The sequence below is a fragment of the Mustela nigripes genome, chromosome 12 (assembly GCF_022355385.1).
Source record: "Mustela nigripes isolate SB6536 chromosome 12, MUSNIG.SB6536, whole genome shotgun sequence".
NCBI classification, from domain to species: domain Eukaryota; kingdom Metazoa; phylum Chordata; class Mammalia; order Carnivora; family Mustelidae; genus Mustela; species Mustela nigripes.
The window spans coordinates 93,403,809-93,425,301 of NC_081568.1; the positions used below are offsets into that span (position 1 = coordinate 93,403,809).

Genomic DNA, 21,493 nt, shown 5'->3' on the forward strand with positions numbered 1-21,493 from the left:
TCAAGGTAATGAATATCTATTATTTTGATCTGTATTGTGGGAATAATTTACAATTTTACAAAAACAAAGGAAATTACCATTTTTAAAAGATTTAATTTATTTATAAATAAGAGAGAGCATAAGCAGTGGAGGGAGCGGGAAGAAAGGGCTGAGAGAGAGAAGGAGCAGACTCCCTGCAGGGAGCCCACTGTGGGGCTTAATCCCAGGACCTGAGTTCATGACCTGAGCTGAAGACAGTACTTAACTGAGCCAACCAGGCACCCCAAGAAAGATTACTGTTACTTGTTATTACAGTTAATCTGGCAATTTCAGAAATTTCACAGTGCCAAAACAGTTTTAACTACTTACTATTTTCTTCTTTATTTACTTTTCTTATTTACTTTTTTATTAGAGTATGAGATTAATAGCAGAAAGAAAAAGCATATTGAAAAGGGTAAGTATAATTAATGATTTATAACCATACTATACAAAGAATATCTAACATTCAAAATGGAGAAGACGAAGCCAAAGCATACCACTGAGATAAAAACATAAACCCCAATATGCTAATAACAATTAGCATTGTGCAAAAGGCTAAGGAGTATAAAAATATAAGGTTCCTTTTCTCAATAAATTCACAAACTGGAAAACACGATTAAAGTGTGATAAGGGAAAATGCAATAAATTACATCATTTAGTGATATATATTGTTAATGCTTTGTGCTCCAAATGGGAGAGAACACAGTGAAGTCTAAATAAGGATTTTTCCGACATCCATGTTGCCAGTCAGTTGTTCAATTTTGTGGTTCTTTCCTTGAACTCACAGCAACATTCAGTTCATTTATGACTCCCAACTTCTGGAAATGCTGTAATTTCTTCCCGTGGGTTCTGTCACACTGTACTCTTCTAGTTTTCCTACTTCCCCAATGGTACTTTCTCCTTCCCTTCTAAGTTACTAAATATTAAAATGCCCAGGAATCCTGATACCCATTCTATTCTTTATCGACTAATTTTTCCTTTAATTAATATATGCATTCCAATGACTTTATTTATTTTTTTAAAAGATTTTATTTATTTGACACAGAGTGAGAGATCACAAGTAGGCAGAGAGGCAGGCGGGGGGGGGGGGGGAAGCAGGCTCCTTGCTGAGCAGAGTGCCTGATGTGGGCCTGATCCCAGGACCCTGAGATTATGACCTGGGCCAAAGGAAGAGGCTTAATCTACTGAGCCACCCAGGTGCCTCTTTCCAATGATTTTAAAGAGCATTTATATGCCAAAGCTTGTTAAAGATTTATTTATTTATTTTAGAGAGCGAGAGCTTGAGCAGAGGGATGGGCAGGGGGAGAGAAGGCTCCCACACAGAGCCCAACTCAGAAGTCAATCTGAGGGCTCTGAGGTCATGACCTGAGCCGAAATCAAGAGTTAGATGCTTAACCAACTGAGCCACCAAAGCACCCTGGGATAACAATGACTCCTATATCTAAATGAACTTCATGTGACATAAACAGGGATCAACAAGTTTGTCTTTTCCATGTAGAAAATGGAACTCCAATGCTCTAAGTCTCTAGTCAGTATGGTTTTTTCAGCCCACTTTTCAGTTTCTTAACATGTATTCTACATATCATGTGTGGGGTTCTACATATAATGTGCAAAGTTTTGGTGGGAAAAATATGGAAAAGTGTATTTATTTCATCTTAGAAATCAGAATTCCTCTCTGCTGTGGTCCAAATGTTTGTGTCCCTCTCAAAATTCATATGGTGAAATCCTAACGCCCAGTATGATGGTAGTAGGAGGTAGAGCTTTTGGGAGATGGTTAAGTCAGAAGGGTAGAACCCACATTAATGGAATTAATGTTCTTATAAAAGAGATTTATGAGATCCCTCACCCCTTCCACCATGTGAGGACATAGTGGAAAGGTACTGGCAAGGAACCACAAAGACACTCACCTGACCATGCTGGCATCCTGATATCAAATTTCCAGGCTCCAGAACTGTGACCAAAAAAAAAAAAATATATATATATATATATATATATATTGTTGTTTATAAGTAACCAGTTTGTGGTATTTTGTTAGAACAGCCTGAACAGACCAAGACTCTCTCTTCTTTACTGTTAAAACATTTTAAAAATATTTATTCTCTATTGTGAAGTGTCTCTAAAGTCTTTTTACCAGTACAATTTTTTTTTTAAGATTTTATTTATTTATTTGACAGAGAGAGATCACAAGTAGAGAGAGAGAGAGAGAGAGAGAGGCAAGCAGGCTCCCTGCTGAGCAGAGAGCCCGACGCGGCGATCCCAGGACGCTGAGATCATGACCTGAGCCGAAGGCAGTGGCTTAACCCACTGAGCCACCCGGGCGCCCCACCAGTACAATTTTTAACTGGGATAAATGTCATCTATACTGACTTTGAGAGTACTTCTTATATATTTCAAATTTGGGTTCTTTGTTGGATATAGATACTGTAAATACTTTCTCCCATTCTATGCAATGCCTTCTAACTCTTTAAAAGAACTTACCCTTTTTCTACACAGAAATTACTAATTCTAATATAGCCTATTATAACTCTTTTTCTCTTATGTTTAAGTCTCTTTGTAAAGTTTATTACATGCAATTGTCCTGAAGCAATAAGAACCCTTTGTCCTGCTGCCATTTGGAAATAAGAATATATATATCATGTTCCAATCAAAATGAACACTTTCTACCCTAAATAAGCCAGAAGTAAGAGGGAAATCCAACACTGTCTTCAAGATAACCTTGAGTATTTCCCATAAATTAACTTTCTACCAAAAAATTATTCTGTACTCTAATGCCTAAAGGTATATCACAACTTATGTGTATATAGTATATAGAAGTGATGTAGAAAAATTCATATTTTTTCCCACTATGAACATGCTAATGCAAACTTGGAAAGCTTGGAGGGATTTTTTTTCCTTTAAACATAGGCTGTAATTTTTATCTGAATAACCAGATGTTCCAAAGTAGACATCCTTGCAAAATCTTTTCCAGAAACATTTTCTTTCTACATGTCTTCCTTTCATAACTAATATTAAAAATTTGTGAGCTGCTTTTATCCTCCACACTCCTCCTAAGTTACTTTCTCTCCTCATTGAAGTATGTCTACTAACAGTTCTTTTAGGGACAGTATGCAGCAGGAGGTTTTCAGTTTTCGTGTCAGAAAATCTGTTTTGTCCTCATTCTTGAATAATAGTTCAGCCAGTTATAGAATTCTAGGCTGATGCCTTTTTCCCCCTCGGCATCAATATCTGTTATTATAGATTGTTGCAGATTAAAGGTAAGTGCTATTTCTATCTTGCTAACCTATCTTTTCTCCTTACTATCTTTGAAAACTCTTTGTCCTTGATGTTTTGCAGTTTCAATGAACTATTTCATGATGTGGTTTTACCTTTATTTATCCTGCACAGTATTCTGTGAACATGTTTTTCTGAGTTGTTCTGTATACTGAAAATTTTTCAGCTCTTATCTATTCAAATATTACTTATTCATCATTCTCTAATTTTTTAAAAGATTTTATTTATTTATTTGATAGAGAGAGAGCTCAAGCAGAGGGAGCAGCAACCAGGAGAAGCAGACTCCCCACAGAGCAGGAAGCCGGATGCAGGACTCAGATCCCAGGACCCCAGGGTCATGACCTTTGCCAAAGGCAGACGCTTAACCAACTGAGTCACAAAGGTGTTCCTGCAGCCCTTTCTAGATAGAAGAAATTTATTTCTTCAAACAACTTCAAAATATACATTTTAAAGTCTTCATCAGATAATCCATAAAATTAATTTCATTGAGAGTGAATGTTCCATTTGTTGGATCTTGCTACCAGGTAGGATACCTTCAGTTTCAAGTAACATAAAAAATCTGTCTCAATTTACTAAAACCAGAAGGAGAATTTATTATCTTATATATCATGTTCCCTAGTAAAGCATCCCTAGGGTCAACTAATTCACTGGCTCAACAACATTATCAGAATTTGTTCTCTCTCTTTTGCGACTCTGCCATACTAAATATGCCAGATTTGCCCATGGCAGCTCTCCTTATGGTTACAAAATGGCTAAACAGTTCCAGATGTTCCATAAAGACCCAATAACATCCAGCAGAAGAAAAGAAATCATCTCCTCCTGTATATTTTTTTAATCAGAAAAAAAAATCTATCCCAGAAGTTCCTCAGAAGACATATATATTAAGACAATATTGCATCAAATGTATTCCTAAGTAAATCACTAAAAAGGGGATTCAGACAGCCATGTTCAGTTTAGCTAAACACATGGCTGTGTAGACAAGAATGGATTATCTAAACAAAATTTAGTTCCCTTAGAAAGTAGGAAGAACAGAGGCAAAAAAAAATATATATATATATGCTGTCCTGGCTTTCTTTGCATTAAATTTTTTCACTGATTTAATATTTGCTTTCTTTGGTCATTTTACTAGGAAAACTGTTATGTTTATGGTTTGCCATTTTTATTCATTTTCTCCTCCTCTTTTTTGACCCATTTTTACCTAGGAATTTTAAAATTGCTTTTAAGTTGCTAGTCTCTTCAAGCCCCAAGTCATTAACCAGTTACTACAGTGTTTAAACATTTCCATGATAAAATTATTTATTATATAATAAAATAATCCAAAAGTTAATGACTTAAGACAATAAACATGTATTTTCTCACCATTTCAGTGTTTCAGAAATTCAGAAATAATTTATCTGAGTAATTCTGGCTCAGGGTCTCTCATGAGGTTGCCGTTAAGATTTTGGCCAGGGTTAGTCAGTTATCTGAAGGCTGAAAGTGGTTCACTTACACAGCTGAGACAGTGGTGCCTTGTTGGCAGGGGACCTCAATTTCTGTTCCTGTGTCTCTCAATACAAACTGAGTGTTATCATATCATGGTGTCAGGCTTCTTCCAGAGCTTAGCAATCCAAATGAGTACAAGAGAGAAGATGCAGGAGTGCCTGGATGACACAGTCAGTGCAAGGTCAGGATCTCAGCTTAGGTCAGGATCTCAGAGTCATAAAATCAAGCCCCAAGTCAGGCTCTGTGCTCAGTGCAGAATCTGCTGGAGATTCTCTCTCCCTCTCACTCTGCCACTCTTGCTCATGCTCTCTCTCTCTCTCAAATAAATAAATCTCAAATTAAAAAAAAAAATAGAAGTGGCAATGTGTTTTATGAGATAGTCTTCAAAACTACACACTGTCTGTTTGCCGTATTCTACTGGTCACAGAAACCAACACTGACACATATGAAGTTGGGGCTACCTGAAGACGTGAATACCAGCAGAGAAGGATCATTGATCTTGGACACTGGCTATTACACCCATCCGAGAATCAGTGAGTATTTCACATATGCCCACTTACTTCCTGGTCCTAAAGCTGTATCTTCGCATCTTTCTCTTACACCTTGCTACGTTCACAGCTTGTTTATAAGCCTCAGTAGTTTTTGTTTTAGATGTCCTTTCACAAGTTTTGGCTGTGGAGACTCACTCAAGCCATTAGCTTCATTCAGAGGCCTTGATTCTAGTCCTCCTTCTCATATGGAGAAGTATAATATTCTTTTCCAGGAAAGAATCAAATTCTCATATTTAGGGTACCTGGGTGTCTCAGTGGGTTAAGCCTCTGCCTTCAGCTCCGGTCATGATCTCAGGGTCCTAGGATCGAACCCCGCATCAGGCTCTCTGCCCAGTGGGGAGCCTGCTTCCCTTCCTCTCTCTCTGCCTGCCTCTGCCTATTTGTGAACTGTGTGTCAAATAAATAAATAAAATATTTAAAAAAAACCAAATTCTCATATTTACTAAGTATCTTCTAAATCCAGAGGCAAATACAACTACGGCATCGTTTCTACTGATAGCTATTTTTCTTCTGATTTCTGAGCCATCGATGTTTATCTAGCTTTTAACTCTCCATATATTTTTTCTTTTCTTTTAAATTTTATCAATGCTAAAAGTTATAATAAAGAGTACACTAATGAGTGAGAACTCATTCTTATCACTTTCAAGTCTTATTTTTTTAGCTTTTTATTTTAAACTAATTTTAAATTTGCAAAAATAGTACAGAGAGTTCCTATATATCTCTCACATAGCTTCCCTAATGTTAACATCTTATATAACTAAATTAAAAATTACTGAGCCCAGTAGACTACCATTAGTAGTAGACTACCATTAATAATACTATTTTTTAAATAAAGATTTTATTTATTTATTTGACAGAGTAGGCAGAGAGGCAGGCAGAGAGAGGGGGGAGGCAGGCTCCCCATGAAGCAGAGAGCCCCAGGAGCCCAATGTAGGGCTTGATCCCAGGACTCTGGGATCATGACCTGAGCCAAAGGCAGAGGCTTTAACCCACTGAGCCACCCAGGTGCCCCTAATAGTACTATTAACTAAATTATAGATCCCACTCAAATTTCACCAGTCTACCATTGATGTTTTCCTCATCCAAGAGCCTGTCTAGTACTTGTAAATCATAGATCTGATAAAGGATTTGTTTCCAGAATACACAAAAATTCTCAAAACTCCGTAACAGACAACCCAATTCCAAATGGGCCAAAAATGCCCAAATGCTTTATAGACTTTTTTCCATCCCTTTGTGCTTAGCCTTTCTGAATTATTTTGTTTATGTCTCCTATATATTGCAGTTGAATTTTGCTTTTTGGATTAAGGAGAGTCTCACTGTTATGACTAATATGTTTGGTCTCTTATCTGTATTAGGAGAGGCATTCTTCCTTAGGACATGATCATTCCTGTTTGTTCTTGCTGACTGCAAAACTCCAGGGTTACTCATTTTTTGATACTAAGCACTTTCTGGAACTGGTCATACTGCAAGTAGGTAACCACAATGTGGTTAAGGTAACCACAATGTAGCTGAGTGATATTTCATCATATGAATGTACCACATTTTGTTTATCCATTTGCTTGTTGAAGAACAGCTGTATTGCTTTCAATTCTTGGCAATTGTTAAAGGTATGTCAATGTCCCTGTTTTTTCTTTTTTTGGCATGTGCATGTTCTACCATGATTTGTTGGAAAAGCCCTGCTATAACACCTGTGTGCAAGGTTTTGTGTGGACATAAATTTTCAACGCATTTGGGTAAATACAGCATAATTGGTTGGTTAGTAAATATCTACAAAGTATTGTTAAGAAATACCAAACTGCTTTTCACAGTGGCTATATAATTTTGCATTCCAACCAGCAATGAATGAGAGTTCCTGTTGGTCCACGTTTTCACCAGCATTTGATGTTATCAGTGTTTTGATTTCAGCCATTCTAGTAAATTTGTAGTGATGTTTCACTGTTGTTTACTTTACATTTCCCTAATGACATATGATGTGGAAATCATTTCATCTTATTTGCTGTCTCTGTATCATCTATGGTGAAGTAAGTGTTCTGACCTTTTGCCTTCTTTTTAGTTGGTGTATTTGTTGTCTATTGTTGAGTTTTAAGAGTTCTTTGTATATTTTGGTTACTTCTGTTATCTTTAAAAGATACGTATGTTGCAAATATTTTCTCTCAGTCTGTGGCTTATTTTTTTCATTCTAACAGTGCCTTCAACAAAGCAGAAATTTTAAATTTTAATGAAGAACAATTTATTTTTTCTCTCATGGATTGTAATTTTGGTATTGTGTCTAAAAAGTCATCATGAGGGGCACCTGGGTAATACAGTCAGGTAAGGATCTGATTCGTGGTTTTGGCTCAGGTCACAATCTCAGGGTGGTGAGATTGAGCATTGTGTTGACTCCGTCTCAGCACGGAGTCATTGAGGTTTCCCTCTCCTTCTTCATCTGCCCCTCCCCCAACTCATGTGCACACTCTCTCTAAATAAATAAATCTTTTTTTTTTTTTAAGGCATCACAAAACCCAAGGTCAGACTAGATTACCTATGCTCTAGAACAGAATATAGTTATGTTCTAGAATAGAACATAACATTGCTATGTATTTTTTTATAGCTGTGCATTTTACATTTAGCTCTATGATCAATTTTTGTTAAAGGTATGTCAATGTCCATGTTTTTTCTTTTTTTGGCATGTGCATGTTCTACCATGATTTGTTGGAAAAGACTCAGCTTTACTAGATTATCTTTATTCCTTTGTCAAAGACCAGCTGACTATATCTGTATGGGTCTTATTCCTGAGCTTCTCTATTCTGTTACGTTGACTTGTCTCTTCTTTCATCAGTATCACAGTGCTTTAAGTACTGCAGCTTTATAATAAATCTCAAAGCTGGTAACAGTCTTCCATATTCTTCAGTATTTTAGTAGCTACACTGGATCATTTGCCTTTCTGCATAAACTTTAGAATCAATTTCTATTTCTAGCTTGCTGAGAGTTTTTATCATGAATGTGAGTTGGAAAATGGCTTTTTTGTAACCTATTATTGGTATGGTCATGATTTTTCAGCTTTAGTCTGATGATGTATGTCATGAATTACATTAATCGATTTTTTGAATGTTGAACCAGTTTTGTATACCTGGAACAAATGCTACTTGGCACTGGATAAATTTTTGTTCTACAATGTTGAATTTGTTTTATTTGGGATTTTTTGCAACTATATTCATGATAGATATCTGTCTTTAACTTTCCTTTCTTGTAATCTCTTTGTCTGGTTTTAGTATTCTGCTAATGCTGGCCTTATAGAATGAGGAACTGTTCTCTCTGCTTCTATTTTCTGGGATGGATTGTACAGAATTGACATGATTTCCTTCTTCTATATTTGGTAGAATTAACCACTGAAACCATCTAGGTCTTATACTTTCTATATGGGAAGGTTTTATTGATTCCATTTCCATAACAGATATAGCCTTATGCAGTCTAGCTATTTTTCCTTGTGTATGTTTTGGTAGATTATGTCTTTCACAGAACCGGTCCATTTCATCTAAGCTTTAAAATTTGTGGGTATAGAGTTGTTCATGATATAGCTTTATTTATCCTTTTAATTCCTGGGTTTAGTACTGATGGCCCCTCTTTTCATTTCTGATATTAATCTGTCATCCTTCTTTCTTGGTTAGCCTGACAAGAGATTTATCAGTTTTATTGATATTTTCAAATAGCCAGCTTTTGGTTTCAATGATTATCTGAATTGATTTCCTGTTTTCATTTTCCTTGATTTCTACTCTGATTTTTATCATTTTTCTTATTATTTTGGATTTAATTAGTTATCTGTACACCCAACATGGGTCTGGAACTCCCAGTGCTGAAACCAAGAATCACCAAGAATTACCCAAGTGTGTCAGCCAGGTGTACCTACTTTGAACTTAATTTGCTCTTCTTTTTCTAGTTTCCTAAGGTGAAATCTTAAGATTATTGATTTAGAACTTTTGTCTTTTCTAATATCTTCAATGCTATAAATTTCTCTCTAACCTCTGCTTTTGTTGCATCTCACAAATTTTGAGGAGTTATATTTTCACTGGGTACAAAATATTTAAGCATTTCTTTTGAAATGTATCTCTCTTGAGATACCTTAATGTATTTGGTTACATGTTGTTTAATCTCCAAATATTTTGGGATTTTTCCAGTTATCTTCCTGTTAGTGATTTATAGTTTAGTTCCATTATAGTCCAAAAGCATAATTTGTAGTCTACTTTTAGAAATTTATTGGTGATGCAGAATGTGGTCTTAGTAAAATGTTCCATATGCACATGAAAAGAATGTGTATTCTGCTATTGCTGGATTACTACCCTATAAATGTCAATTAGATCGAGTTGTTTGATGGCGCTGTTCACTTAAACTATATCCTTACTGGTTTTCTGCCTGCTGGATCTGTAATTATTGATAGAGGAATGTTGAAGTCTCCAACAATAACTGTGAATTCATCCATTTCTTCTTGCAGTTCTATTAGTTTTTGACTTCTATATTCTGATAAGTTAGATGCATACACATTAAAGATTATTTCGTCTTTTGGGAGAACTGATAGCTTTATCAGTATGCAAAGTTCCTTGGAATCCCGTATCATTTTCCTTGCTTTGAATTCTGTTTTTTTCAAATTAATGTAGCTAAGTCCAGGTTTCTTTTGATTAATGTTAGCATGGCATATCTTTCTCCGTCCCTTTATTTTTGATCTGAATCCTTATATTTCAGATGGGTTTCTTGCAGAAAACAGTCTGAGTCTTCTATTTGTAACCACTTTGACAGTCTTTCCTGAACTGGTGTATTTAGTCCATGCACATTCAAAATGATTATTAAATAATTATTATCTGGAGTAATATCTACCATATTTGTTACCATTTTCTATTCATTGCTTTTGTTCCCTTTGTTTTCCATTTTTTTTAAGGTTTTATTTATTTATTTGACAGACAGAGATCACAAGTAGGCAGAGAGGCAGGCAGAGAGAGAAGGGGAAGCAGGCTCCCCGCTTGAGCAGAGAGCCCGAGGCGGGGCTCGATCCCAGGACCCTGGGATCATGACCTGAGCTGAAGGCAGAGGCTTTAACCCCCCGAGCCACCCAGACACCAAGTTTTGTTCCCTTTGTTTTCCATTTTTGTCTCCTCTAGTCTTAATGGAGAGATTTTACATGATTCTATTTTCTCTCCTGTCTTAGCATATCAATTATACTGAAAATATTCTTAGTGATTGCCCTAGAGTTTACAATATACACTTACCATTAACCTAACTTCACTTTCAAATAAAGGATGTTATATAGAATTGAAAAGTATAATTCTTGGTAAAAACAACAAAGAGCACTAACTCAAAAAGATATTCAACGCCATGTTCACTTAAGCATTATTGACAATAGCCCAGATATGGAAGAAACCTAAGGATCCATCAGCGGATGAACAGATAAAGAAAAGGTAGCATATAAATACAATGGCATATTATTCATCTATATAAATGAATGGAATTCACCATTTGTGACAAGGATGGACCTTGAGAGCATTATGTTAAATGAAAAAGTCAGAGAAAAAGTCATAGGTCATATGATCTCACTCACCTATATGTGTAATCTAAAAACAATAAAACAAGCTCATAGATACAAAGCAACAGATTGGTCATTCCCAGAGGCAGGGGTGGGGTAGAGAGTAGGCAGAATGAGTAAAGAGGGTTAAAAGGTACAAACTTACAGTTATAAAATAAAGAAGTCTACCCCAAAAATATAAATGTAGTGAAAAGAAGGGCCACATGCAGCCCAATGTTCATAGCAGGAATGTCCACAATAGTCAAACTATGGAAAGAGCTGAGATGCCCTTCAACAAACAAATGGATAAAGGAGATATGGTCATATATACAATGGAATATTACTCAGCCATCAGAAAGGATGAATATCCAACATGGACGGAACTGGAAAAGATTATGCTAAGTGAAATAAGTCAAGCAGAGAAAGCCCATTATCATATGGTTTTACTTATTTGTGGAACATAAGGAATAGCATGGAGGACATTAGGAGGAGGAAGAGAAAAATGAATTGGGGAGAATCGGAGGGGGAGACAAATCATGAGACTATGGACTCTGGGAAACAAACTGAGGGTTTGGAGCAGTGGCAATAGGTTAGCCCAGTGATGGGTATTAAGGAGGGCATGTATTGCCTGGAACACTGGGTGTTATACCCAAACAATGAACTGTGGAATACTATATCAAGAACGAATGATGTACTATATGCTAACATAATTAAAATAAATAAAAGAAAAGAAGTCATTTACAGCATGAGGACTATAGTTAATACTGTACTGCATATTTGAAACTTGCAAAGAGAATAGATCTTAAAAGTTCTCATCACAAGAAAAAAATTTGTTAACTATGATGACAGATGTTGTGGTGGTCATTTTGCAATATATACAAAAAAAAATCATTATGTTGTGCACCTGAAACTAATAAAATGTATGTCAATTATACCTAGTTTAAAAAATCATAGTGAAATAGTTGTCAATATATTAAGAAACATTTTGTGTTATGTAATATATATGCTTATTTTTTAACACATTAATAAGATCAAGTGTCTTGATTTCAAAGTGTTGATGTGCAAAAATGTTATTTAGAAACATCTGATCCAAATATATGTTAGAGTGAAAAAAGAACTAATAGTTAGCTAAATAAATACAACAGAAAATTAAAGACAATAGGGTATCAGGAATGTTAATACAGTTGTACAAACATATAGAACTGAAGTCTCAATGAGTCATATTCAAATGGATTGAATTATTGACCAGAGATATAATTTCTTCCAAATCAGTCCATACATACACATCAACCAATAACAAAGTTAAATATATTTTCTGATAGACTAAAACAATTTTTTGTTTTTAAATTAAGCTAACATCACCATATGGTGTGGGAAAGTTAGAATGTGGTATTACTTTCTGATATTTTGCATGATCATATTTAAGAGTCAGTAAAATAAAAAGCAATTCTAAGTCTTAATAGATTTCAGTAATTATCTTAAAGCAATGAAACTGAAAATACATAAAGGTCCTCAGAACTTGGAAACATTTTCTCTAATATTCTCAAAACCACAGAAAGCTTACAAGAACTAAGCTGAGATGGAATATAAATCAAGACTAATTCTACTCTAACTTACTTTGTTTATAATTGAGCTCAAAAGTGGGCAAATAATCTTGCTATGTAAGAAGTCTGTAAGAAGAAATAGGATGTAATCATTATAGTTTTCTTAAATATCTTCTATAAGATACTGGACTCAAAAGATTCTAACCATTACCTTTATGAGTAAAATGTGAAATGAAGACTCACCCAATAAAGCAAGATGTTTACTGCTTTATCTATTTCTTTCTGTAATTTGCAACACAAAGAAGTTCATGGACTACAGTACTACCTACTTTGTAGAATTATTGTCAGGTTTATACCAACTAAACATTTCTCCCTTCTTCAGTAACTTCAAGAACTTAAAAGATACTCATTCCTTTGACCTGAATTGGAGTATTCTAGCAAGGTACTTTATATGTCATCTTCCCATAAAAGAACTTAACATTCTCTGAAATGTAACAGTATTTGTATTTTCTCTAAAAGGGATAAGATATACTCAAAATAGTATTTGCTTACTTAAAAAAAATTAAAGTAAGGTAAGAAAGAATTATGGATGATAAATATTAGAAAGCTTTTTCAAATATAAAAGTACATACTAAGTCCTCTTAGAAAACTAATGATACTAAAAGGATTTGGAATTCTCTAGTTTAGCTTGTTTATAATCTTGAATGAGTCTTATAATATCCTCATTTTTTAACCTATGAAAAAATCTATTTAATTAATTTATTATAATATCATGCCACATCACCAGAAAAGCTAGAGATTTTTAGATAAGAGAATTTTATTTATAGAAAGGTCATGGGGAATTAACAACAACAACATTTTATGAACACAATTTTTTTTAAACAATAACAGAATTAAGAATGATTTAATATATAGTATTGCTTGTTATATAATACATACTAAAATATAGTTTTCACTTTACCTAACCCATTAGTTTTTTCTGTTCCAATTTTTAACAAATCCAGAAATAAGGCAGGATTTATGGAACAGAATGACTACATACTTTTAAATTATGTACTCCATCTACATCAGATATTCTCAATTTAAAAACTACCTGCAAATTACATGGACTTTCCATTATAATTCCTAAATTTAAAGATATAAGCACCAAATGGAACGCAAAATGCATAAAATAACTTGTCATAAATTTCAAAAGGAAAAAATTACACAAGCAATATTATAAATTAACAAATAATTTCCCAAAGAATACTGCAGAAGGTATATCAAAATTTTTAGAATGATTAAGTCTAGAATAGTTTTTACTTGCATTCTTTTCCATACGGTTGAAAACACCAAAGCACTGACTGAATTGAAAGAACCATGTATAAATGAATAGTAGATGGCACATACCATTTTATGGATAAAAGGAAGAGGGACTACGTACTTTGATTTGCAAATAATGTTCTTTATCCAAATAAATCCTCAGTGTTTCTATTATCCTTAAATGACAAGATTCGTTAAGTACTGTAAAAAAGAGACCATCTTTTACTGATGGAAGGCTTCTAATCTTATTCGGGTTGGATCTTCTGGATGTCTCAAGGCAATTCCATTACGAAGGAGCAGCTCAACATAAGGTGGCCAAAAAGAATCACTAATTTTGACATATGGATCATGTGGAACATCAAATAACCTATTTAAAAGAATCTAGGAAAAAATATCATTTAAGATATACCATACTTAGTAAAAAAGTGATACAGTTATAATAAAACATTAAAAATTTGTTTACCAAAGAATGTTAATCTCTTTTCATTTTGAATAATTGCTTGTTATAATTTCTATGTATTAACTTAAATAATTTTCTTTCTTTAAAAAACACTACAGATATTAATAAATGGAAACATATTTAAAACTGTGAATAAGTTTCTGCAACTTTGTGGAAAAAAACCTTAAACTCAAACATGTAGTTCAGATAGAATAGAGATGCTAACTAAAGCATAGGGTAAAAGCATCCATGTAAAAGCATAGGGTTTCACTGTGTAAATACTAAATAACATCATAAAAATTTTTTTAAAGTAATAATCTTGGGAATATGATTAAGGGCTAGTCCCCAATTTTGTGTTCTTTTAAAAAATGACAATATTCCTGGGGCGCCTGGGTGGCTCAGTGGGTTAAGCCGCTGCCTTCGGCTCAGGTCATGATCTCAGGGTTCTGGGATCGAGTCCCGCATCGGGCTCTCTGCTCAGCAGGGAGCCTGCTTCCCTCTCTCTCTCTCTGCCTGCCTCTCCATCTACTTGTGATTTCTCTCTGTCAATAAATAAATAAAATCTTTCAAAAAAATAAATAAATAAAAAATAAAAAATGACAATATTCCTTCTAGTAAGGTATAAAAAACAGACCCAGTCTTATACTAAAGATAAGTTAATATAAATATATTTAATAAACTTTAGTATACTTAAGAACTTATGCAGTATTTTCTGCTTTGACCCTATGTATAATCGTTCAGAAATCACTAATTAAAAGAAATCTTGAAGACAAAAGAACTACACAAAACACTTACCTCTAATATTTCATGCAGTGTTATCAGCTGTACAGTTGATTCTTGAATGTTTTTCTTTGACAGAAATGTGAATAACAAAAAATTAACAACTTAATTATGCCAATGGCAGATTAGACTACAGTTATCAAAAAAATTTTTAAATGTAATATTTCTTAACTGCTATGGTACCAAGTATACCAAAACCAAATATTTTTAATTAGGTGATTTTAAAAGAATTCTGAAAGTAAACAATCTGCTTGTATTAAACAGGTTCATAAAAACAAAGTTCAAACAACCTCTAAGAGACTGAAATCTTTTGCAATTACAAGAAGATACACAATTCAAACTATCTACAAATATATAATGGATAAATTATATTATACATAATATATATATTCATGTTATCGAAAGTCTAATGTTTCAACTCTCCAATCAAAATATCTCAAAAAAATGGCATTCCAAATAGTATTTATACAGCTTCAGGACAGGAAACTTCCTTCGCAGGGAGCCTTGTTCAACTTTCAATAGTTCTTGACAGTTCCTAATGTTAAATCAACTCACTGCTTCCTTTTTCCTTGGAATGACCGAGAATAAATCCCATTCCAATCCGATCCAAGAACCCCTCAAATATTTGAAAACAGGCATTATGAGCCCTGAGTTTTCACCATATTAATCATCATTAGTCCCTTCAATTATTTTTCATAAGCCATAGCCTTGCAGCCCCTCATATCATGGGTGTTCTCTAAATGTGTTTAATTTATCTTGTTTTTTCTTTTTCAATCCAGTCTCCACATGATACAAGTGTGATTTATTTTTTTTTTTAAAGATTTTACTTATTTATTTGACAGAAATCACAAGTAGATGGAGAGGCAGGCAGAGAGAGAGAGAGGGAAGCAGGCTCCCAGCTGAGCAGAGAGCCCAATGCGGGACTCGATCCCAGGACCCTGATATCATGACCCGAGCCGAAGGCAGCGGCTTAACCCACTGAGCCACCCAGGCACCCTACAAGTGTGATTTAAAGAGCAAAGATGAAAAGGAAGATTCACTTCCATACTTACAGGTGCTGGAATTTTATTCATCACATTTACTCATCATCAGCTTTTGGACATCTATTTTGCCCTGCTGACTATTATCTAAAATGCCTAAGCTTCTTTCATACATCTAGCTAAGACAGGTTTCCTTCATTCTTCAGTGTTTTAAAACCAAGAAAGATATTCTAAGTACCTCCACTAAATATTATCCCCATTTTATTTAGCCTTGTTCCAGCCAACTGAAAAATACAGTCCTAATTCTGTTATCCAGTATATTTACTATCTAGCTCCCTTAGTTCCTTATCATTTGCAAGTTTTCATCACCATGCCTTCTACCTATTTATATAAACTCCTATTTAAAATATTCCATTGGACATCTCGGGGCGGCTTAGTGGGTTAGGCCTCTGCCTTTGGCTTGGTTCGTGATCTCAGGGTCCTGGGATCAAGCCCTGCATCAGGCTCTCTGCTCAGTGGGGAGCCTGTTTCCCCACTCTCTCTCTGCCTGCCTCTCTGCCTACTTGTGATCTCTCCCTGTCAGATAAATAAATAAAATCTTAAAAAAAATAAAAATTAAAATTAAAATATTTCATAGGACATCTCTTCATACCCACAGGTCCTGTCCCTATGCTTTAACATAAACACCTCATTGTACAAAAAAAAAAAACCAAAACAAACCAAAACAAAACAAAAAAACCCACAAAAAACAAAAAACAAAAACAAAATAAAACCAAAAACAACAACAAAAAAAATCAATAGCACAAGGATCTAAAGGGGGTCTGCTAGAAATCTCCTTCCAAGATAATACTAATTCTAATCAGCAGCTTGAGTTCAGACATGTAATTAATTACAAAGTCACCTACTATAATGACGACTAGTATTTTCCCATACCAGTCAAAGATTACTGGGAAGTCCTTATAAAAAGTCTTATGTAGGGGCCCCTGGTGGCTCTGTTGGTTAACCATCTGCCTTCTACTCAGCTCATGATTTTGGACTCCTGGGCTCCCACCCCACATTGGGCTCAGACCCTGCATCGGGCTCAGACCCCAGATAAGGCTCGTATCCCACATTGAGCTCCCTGCTCAGTGGGGAGTCTGCTTCTCCCTCTGCCCTTCATCCGCTCGTGCTCTCTCTCTCTCTCACCCTCTCTCAAGTAAATAAATAAGTAAAATCTTAATTAAAAAAAATTAAAGTCTTATGTAAGTACAAATATACTAAAGAAAGAGTAAAAATAAATGTGATTCCTGAGTAAAGATAGTAAAACTGGATCTCAAAATCTCCTGACCTCTAATACCTTACTAAATAAGAGTAGTTAAAAAAAGCAGCTTTCAGTAGTGATGAAAACAGAATTAAAGAACTGATACAGAAATAAGCAGCTACAAAGCACAGATTAAAATATAAATGTTTGAGACAAAGAAAAAGCAGAGGAAAAATATAATGAGAGCAAACCAAGAAAAAAAATATTTCAACATAAAGATATGAAAAAGGGCCTGTACCCCTGGAGCAAATAATATTTTATATGTTTTTTAAAAAAAAGATACAAAAAACAGTATGACATAATAAAATAAAATTTCCATGAAATGAAATGTAACCTAAATCTGTCCCTAAAAACAATGCCAACTTAAAAGTAAAACTAATATTGAATGATCAACATTGTGATGTATCTCTGTTAAATTACTGAAGTACAAAGACAAAGAACTCTTCAGATATGTACTTGAGGCATCTAGAGGCTTACCTCAGAACTCCACAGCACATTCTATTTCAGAAGAATGGAGCAGTCCCTACCAGATCTTATTTTTTTTTTTAATGTGCTGAAAATATCCTTTGACTATAAAAGCAAACAAAGTATTTTCATCATTCAAGAACCTCAGAAATAAAATGCCGAGGAATTCTACTTGACCAATTTACTTATCAAAGAAATCCATCAAATCAAACTAGTTAAAATTAAAAACTCAAATGTTAAAAGATGATAAAGCATAGCATCCAGTACAAAATCAATACATCTAATCCAATATAATACAGAATAAAAATGCTATAAACCTGCCAAAAATTAAAATAAATAACAAATTGTAATGAAGATATAGGAGGAGGAACGTTAATTTCCTCATCTTTCATAGCAGGGAGTCAATGAATGCTGTCTAAAATTGAAAGATGAAATTTAAAAGCATATTACAATTTTTTATAATGTTTTTCATAATTTGTTTTCTCTATGTTAGGGATCTCTCCAGAATTAAAATCATTTGAAGCAAAGAAATATTTATCTGAGTTAAATAAATCATCCTTACTCATTTTTCTATCAAATTCAGTAAAATTACATGTAATACTTATTTTATACTGGCCTATACAAAACTACATTGATCTGGGGGCACCTGGGTATCTTGGGCTCAGGTCATGGTCTTGGGGTCCTAGAATGTTCACCTAATGTTAATGATGTGGTGAAGGGATTCAAGTTTTTCTTTTTGTACATATCTTTGAATGATAAAGCCCAGTGTTATGGATGGAACTGTGCCTCTCAAAATTCACAAGTTCATGTCCCATCCCCTAGGGTGACTACATTTGGAGATGAAGCCCTTAAAGAAGTAATTAAAGTTAAATGTGACCATAATGGTGGTATCCTAATCCAGCTGGACAGGTGTCTTTCTAAGAAAAAGAGACACCAGAGAGTACTCTACTCTCAGAGAAAAGGCCACATGAGGACAACAGCAAGAAATGGTTGTCCAGGGAAAAAGGCCTCAGCAGAAATCAACCCAGGTGACATTTTGACCTTGGACTTACAGCTTCCAGAACAGTGAGAAAATAAAATCTTTCATTGAAACCATTTAATCTGTAGTATTTTATTAAGGCAGATTGAGTCAGTTAATACATCCAGTATTACTGCTTGACAGAGAAAGAGAAAAAAAAAAAAAGAGAGAAAGTAATCTATCATTTTATAACATGTATCAACAGATCATACACTTCATTTAAAAAAAGTGAGTTTATGGGCGCCTGGGTGGCTCAGTGGGTTAAGCCTCTGCCTTTGGCTCAGGTCATGATCTCAGGGTCCTGGGATCGAGCCCCGCATCGGGCTCTCTACTCAGCAGGGAGCCTGTTCCTCCTCTCTCTCTGCCTGCCTCTCTGCCTACTTGTGATCTCTCTCTGCCAAATAAATAAATAAAATCTTAAAAAAAAAAAGTAAGTTTATTAAATACAACTTAACAAATCCATGATGGCTTCTGGTGATCAATGATTCCCTTTTAGAATCCCTCAAAACCTCTGGTTCTATTACTGGAGAAGTTTGAGAAATTTTTAAAAAATGTTGAAGGCAAGACTGAAATCAGAAAATATCACTGAGTTATTGTAGGATTATGATCATTAAGAGGTAGGGAATTCTGAACTTAATGAAATGGTTAACAGAAGGCTGTCAATAATTTTAGAAATGAACAAGTGTATAAATAACAATGGATAGAATGGGAGACATAGTCCATAAAATATGTAAAGCCTCCTAATAGTTACAATGAAGAAAGGAAAGAATAACAAATACAGATTATAAGAAAATCCTTTTCCTAGTATACTCATAGTCATTGAATAAATATGAACTCAGAAGGTACTATAATACATATGCAAGATAATAGACCTACAAAGATGAAATCAACACATCAAGGAGCTCAGAGTGCATGGTGGGTGAACAGAGAGATAGACATAAATGATCACTACAAAATCCTGTGACAAATGGTAATAAAATGACACATAAACTTCACTTAATACTCCACACAGGGGCATGCCTGAGTCACGCAGTCGTGTCCAACTCTTTTTTTTTTTTTTTTTTTTTTTTGAGAGAGAGGGAGAGAGAGAAGGAAAGGGCAGATTCCCAGAGGAGCAGGGAGCATGATGTGGGGTCCGATCCCAGGACTCTGGGATCATGACCTGAGCCAAAGGCAGATGCTTAACCAACTGAGCCATTCAGGCACCCAAAGCATCCAGCTGTTGGTTTTCGGCTCAGGTTTGATCCCAGAGTCATGAGATCAAGCCCCATGTCAGGCTCCATGCTCTGCCAGAAGACTGCTTAAGTTTCTCTCTCCCTCTCCCCTCCCCCTCCCACACACACTCTCTCTCTAATAAATAAATAAGTCTAAAAAAAATACTTCATGCAAAAGATGATGTTTGATTCTTAGGTAAGAATTTGCTAACCTCATCAGATAGGAAGTGTTTTGTAAGCTGATGGAATAAAACGTATAAGGCACGAAAAGAGACAGGTCATTGCATACTTGCTGGGACTAGAGTGTATAGTTGAACAGATTAATGCAAGAGATAAATAAAGAATGGCTGGACAGGAGGCTAAAGAGATAGACAGTCAAATCCATTACTCTATACTTTATAGCCTTCATCCAGTAGGGAGCCATCAGTTTTATGTTGAAAAATGATTAAAATACACATTTTTAGAAAGATTATTCTGGTGCTGGTTTCAATGCCTACTCTACTTCCACAAGTTCTATTTATTCATACTATATACTGTTTCTAAAAAAGGAATTAAAGTAGTTGTTCCCAGTCTTGTGTCACCAAATAAAATAATTTCTAACTTTTGTAGAAAAGTTTTATTCCATCATAACAACTAGTAAAATATTCTACTTACAATAACTAACAGCTATCTTTTGACTTTAAAAATTTACACATGCTCACCATGGAAAGTTTGGAAAAGAGTAAAAACAAAAACAAAAACAAATCTCACCTAAAATCCTGGCTCCCAGACGTAGGTGCTATTACATTTTTTTGTTACAGATTAGACTCATAAAATTTAGTTAGCTATGTTTTATCCATTTAACAATATAAAATTTAGTTAGCTATGTTTTATCCATTTAACAATAAATTGTGAGCATTTTAGTAACTCTTCTGGTAGTGTTCAATATATTATTTTTAAAAGGTTTATTTTTTCTCCCTGTCATATGGGTAAATATTTAAAAACGCATTTAATCCTGTTTTATTGAACTATCAATATTATCAACTAGAATTATAATATTTTCAATCAATATTATAATATGAAATATTTCTGTACATGTATCTATGTGTTTCTTTGAAATGTATATAATAAACTTACAAAAATTTATCAGAAAATTTACATTTGAACTTGTGTGAAACAGCATCATATATAAATATCTACATGAATATGTTCTCTAAAACGTACCTTTTTCTTTTTCTTTTTAACATTTCTATCAGGCAGAGGAAAATGATCTTCCAGAAACTCACCCAAGGTAACCAAGAGCTTCTCCTTATATTCTTTTATATCATGCATTTTAGTTTTCAGCTCACCAAAAATTCTAATAGATATTTTAAAAATTAAGAGAAATATTTTACTGATAAAATACATAAATATATGTAACTGGTAACTCATGAAGTTGACCAAACACTTTGTTCAAACTTCATTTGTTCAAACGAAATGACTAGCTTTATGAAAGTACAAATCTCAGGACCACAGCATGGCTCAGTGGGTTAAGCGTCTGCCTTCAGCTCAGGTCATGATCCCAGAATCCTGGGATCATGTTCTGCATCAGGCTCCATGCTCCATGCTCCTGTGTCTCTGC

General features: G+C 34.5%; 1 protein-coding gene across 3 annotated transcripts in view; it reads right to left on the bottom strand.

Moving 5' to 3' along the window:
* Positions 1-13,188: 13,188 nt before the first annotated feature.
* CENPK (centromere protein K) overlaps positions 13,189-21,493 on the bottom strand; it is a 41,641-nt gene continuing 33,336 nt past the window's right edge. For 2 of the 3 annotated variants that reach the window (XM_059417976.1, XM_059417977.1), the window contains exons 9-11: positions 21,097-21,229; positions 14,932-14,985; positions 13,189-14,078 (exon numbers count right to left, since the gene is read on the bottom strand). In XM_059417976.1, the coding sequence (XP_059273959.1) occupies positions 13,920-14,078; positions 14,932-14,985; positions 21,097-21,229 (346 nt within the window). In that variant the 3' untranslated portion in view covers positions 13,189-13,919. Of the gene's footprint in view, positions 14,079-14,931; positions 14,986-17,673; positions 17,767-21,096; positions 21,230-21,493 lie in introns of those variants that run through there. The other variant, XM_059417978.1, reaches the window with a different exon arrangement.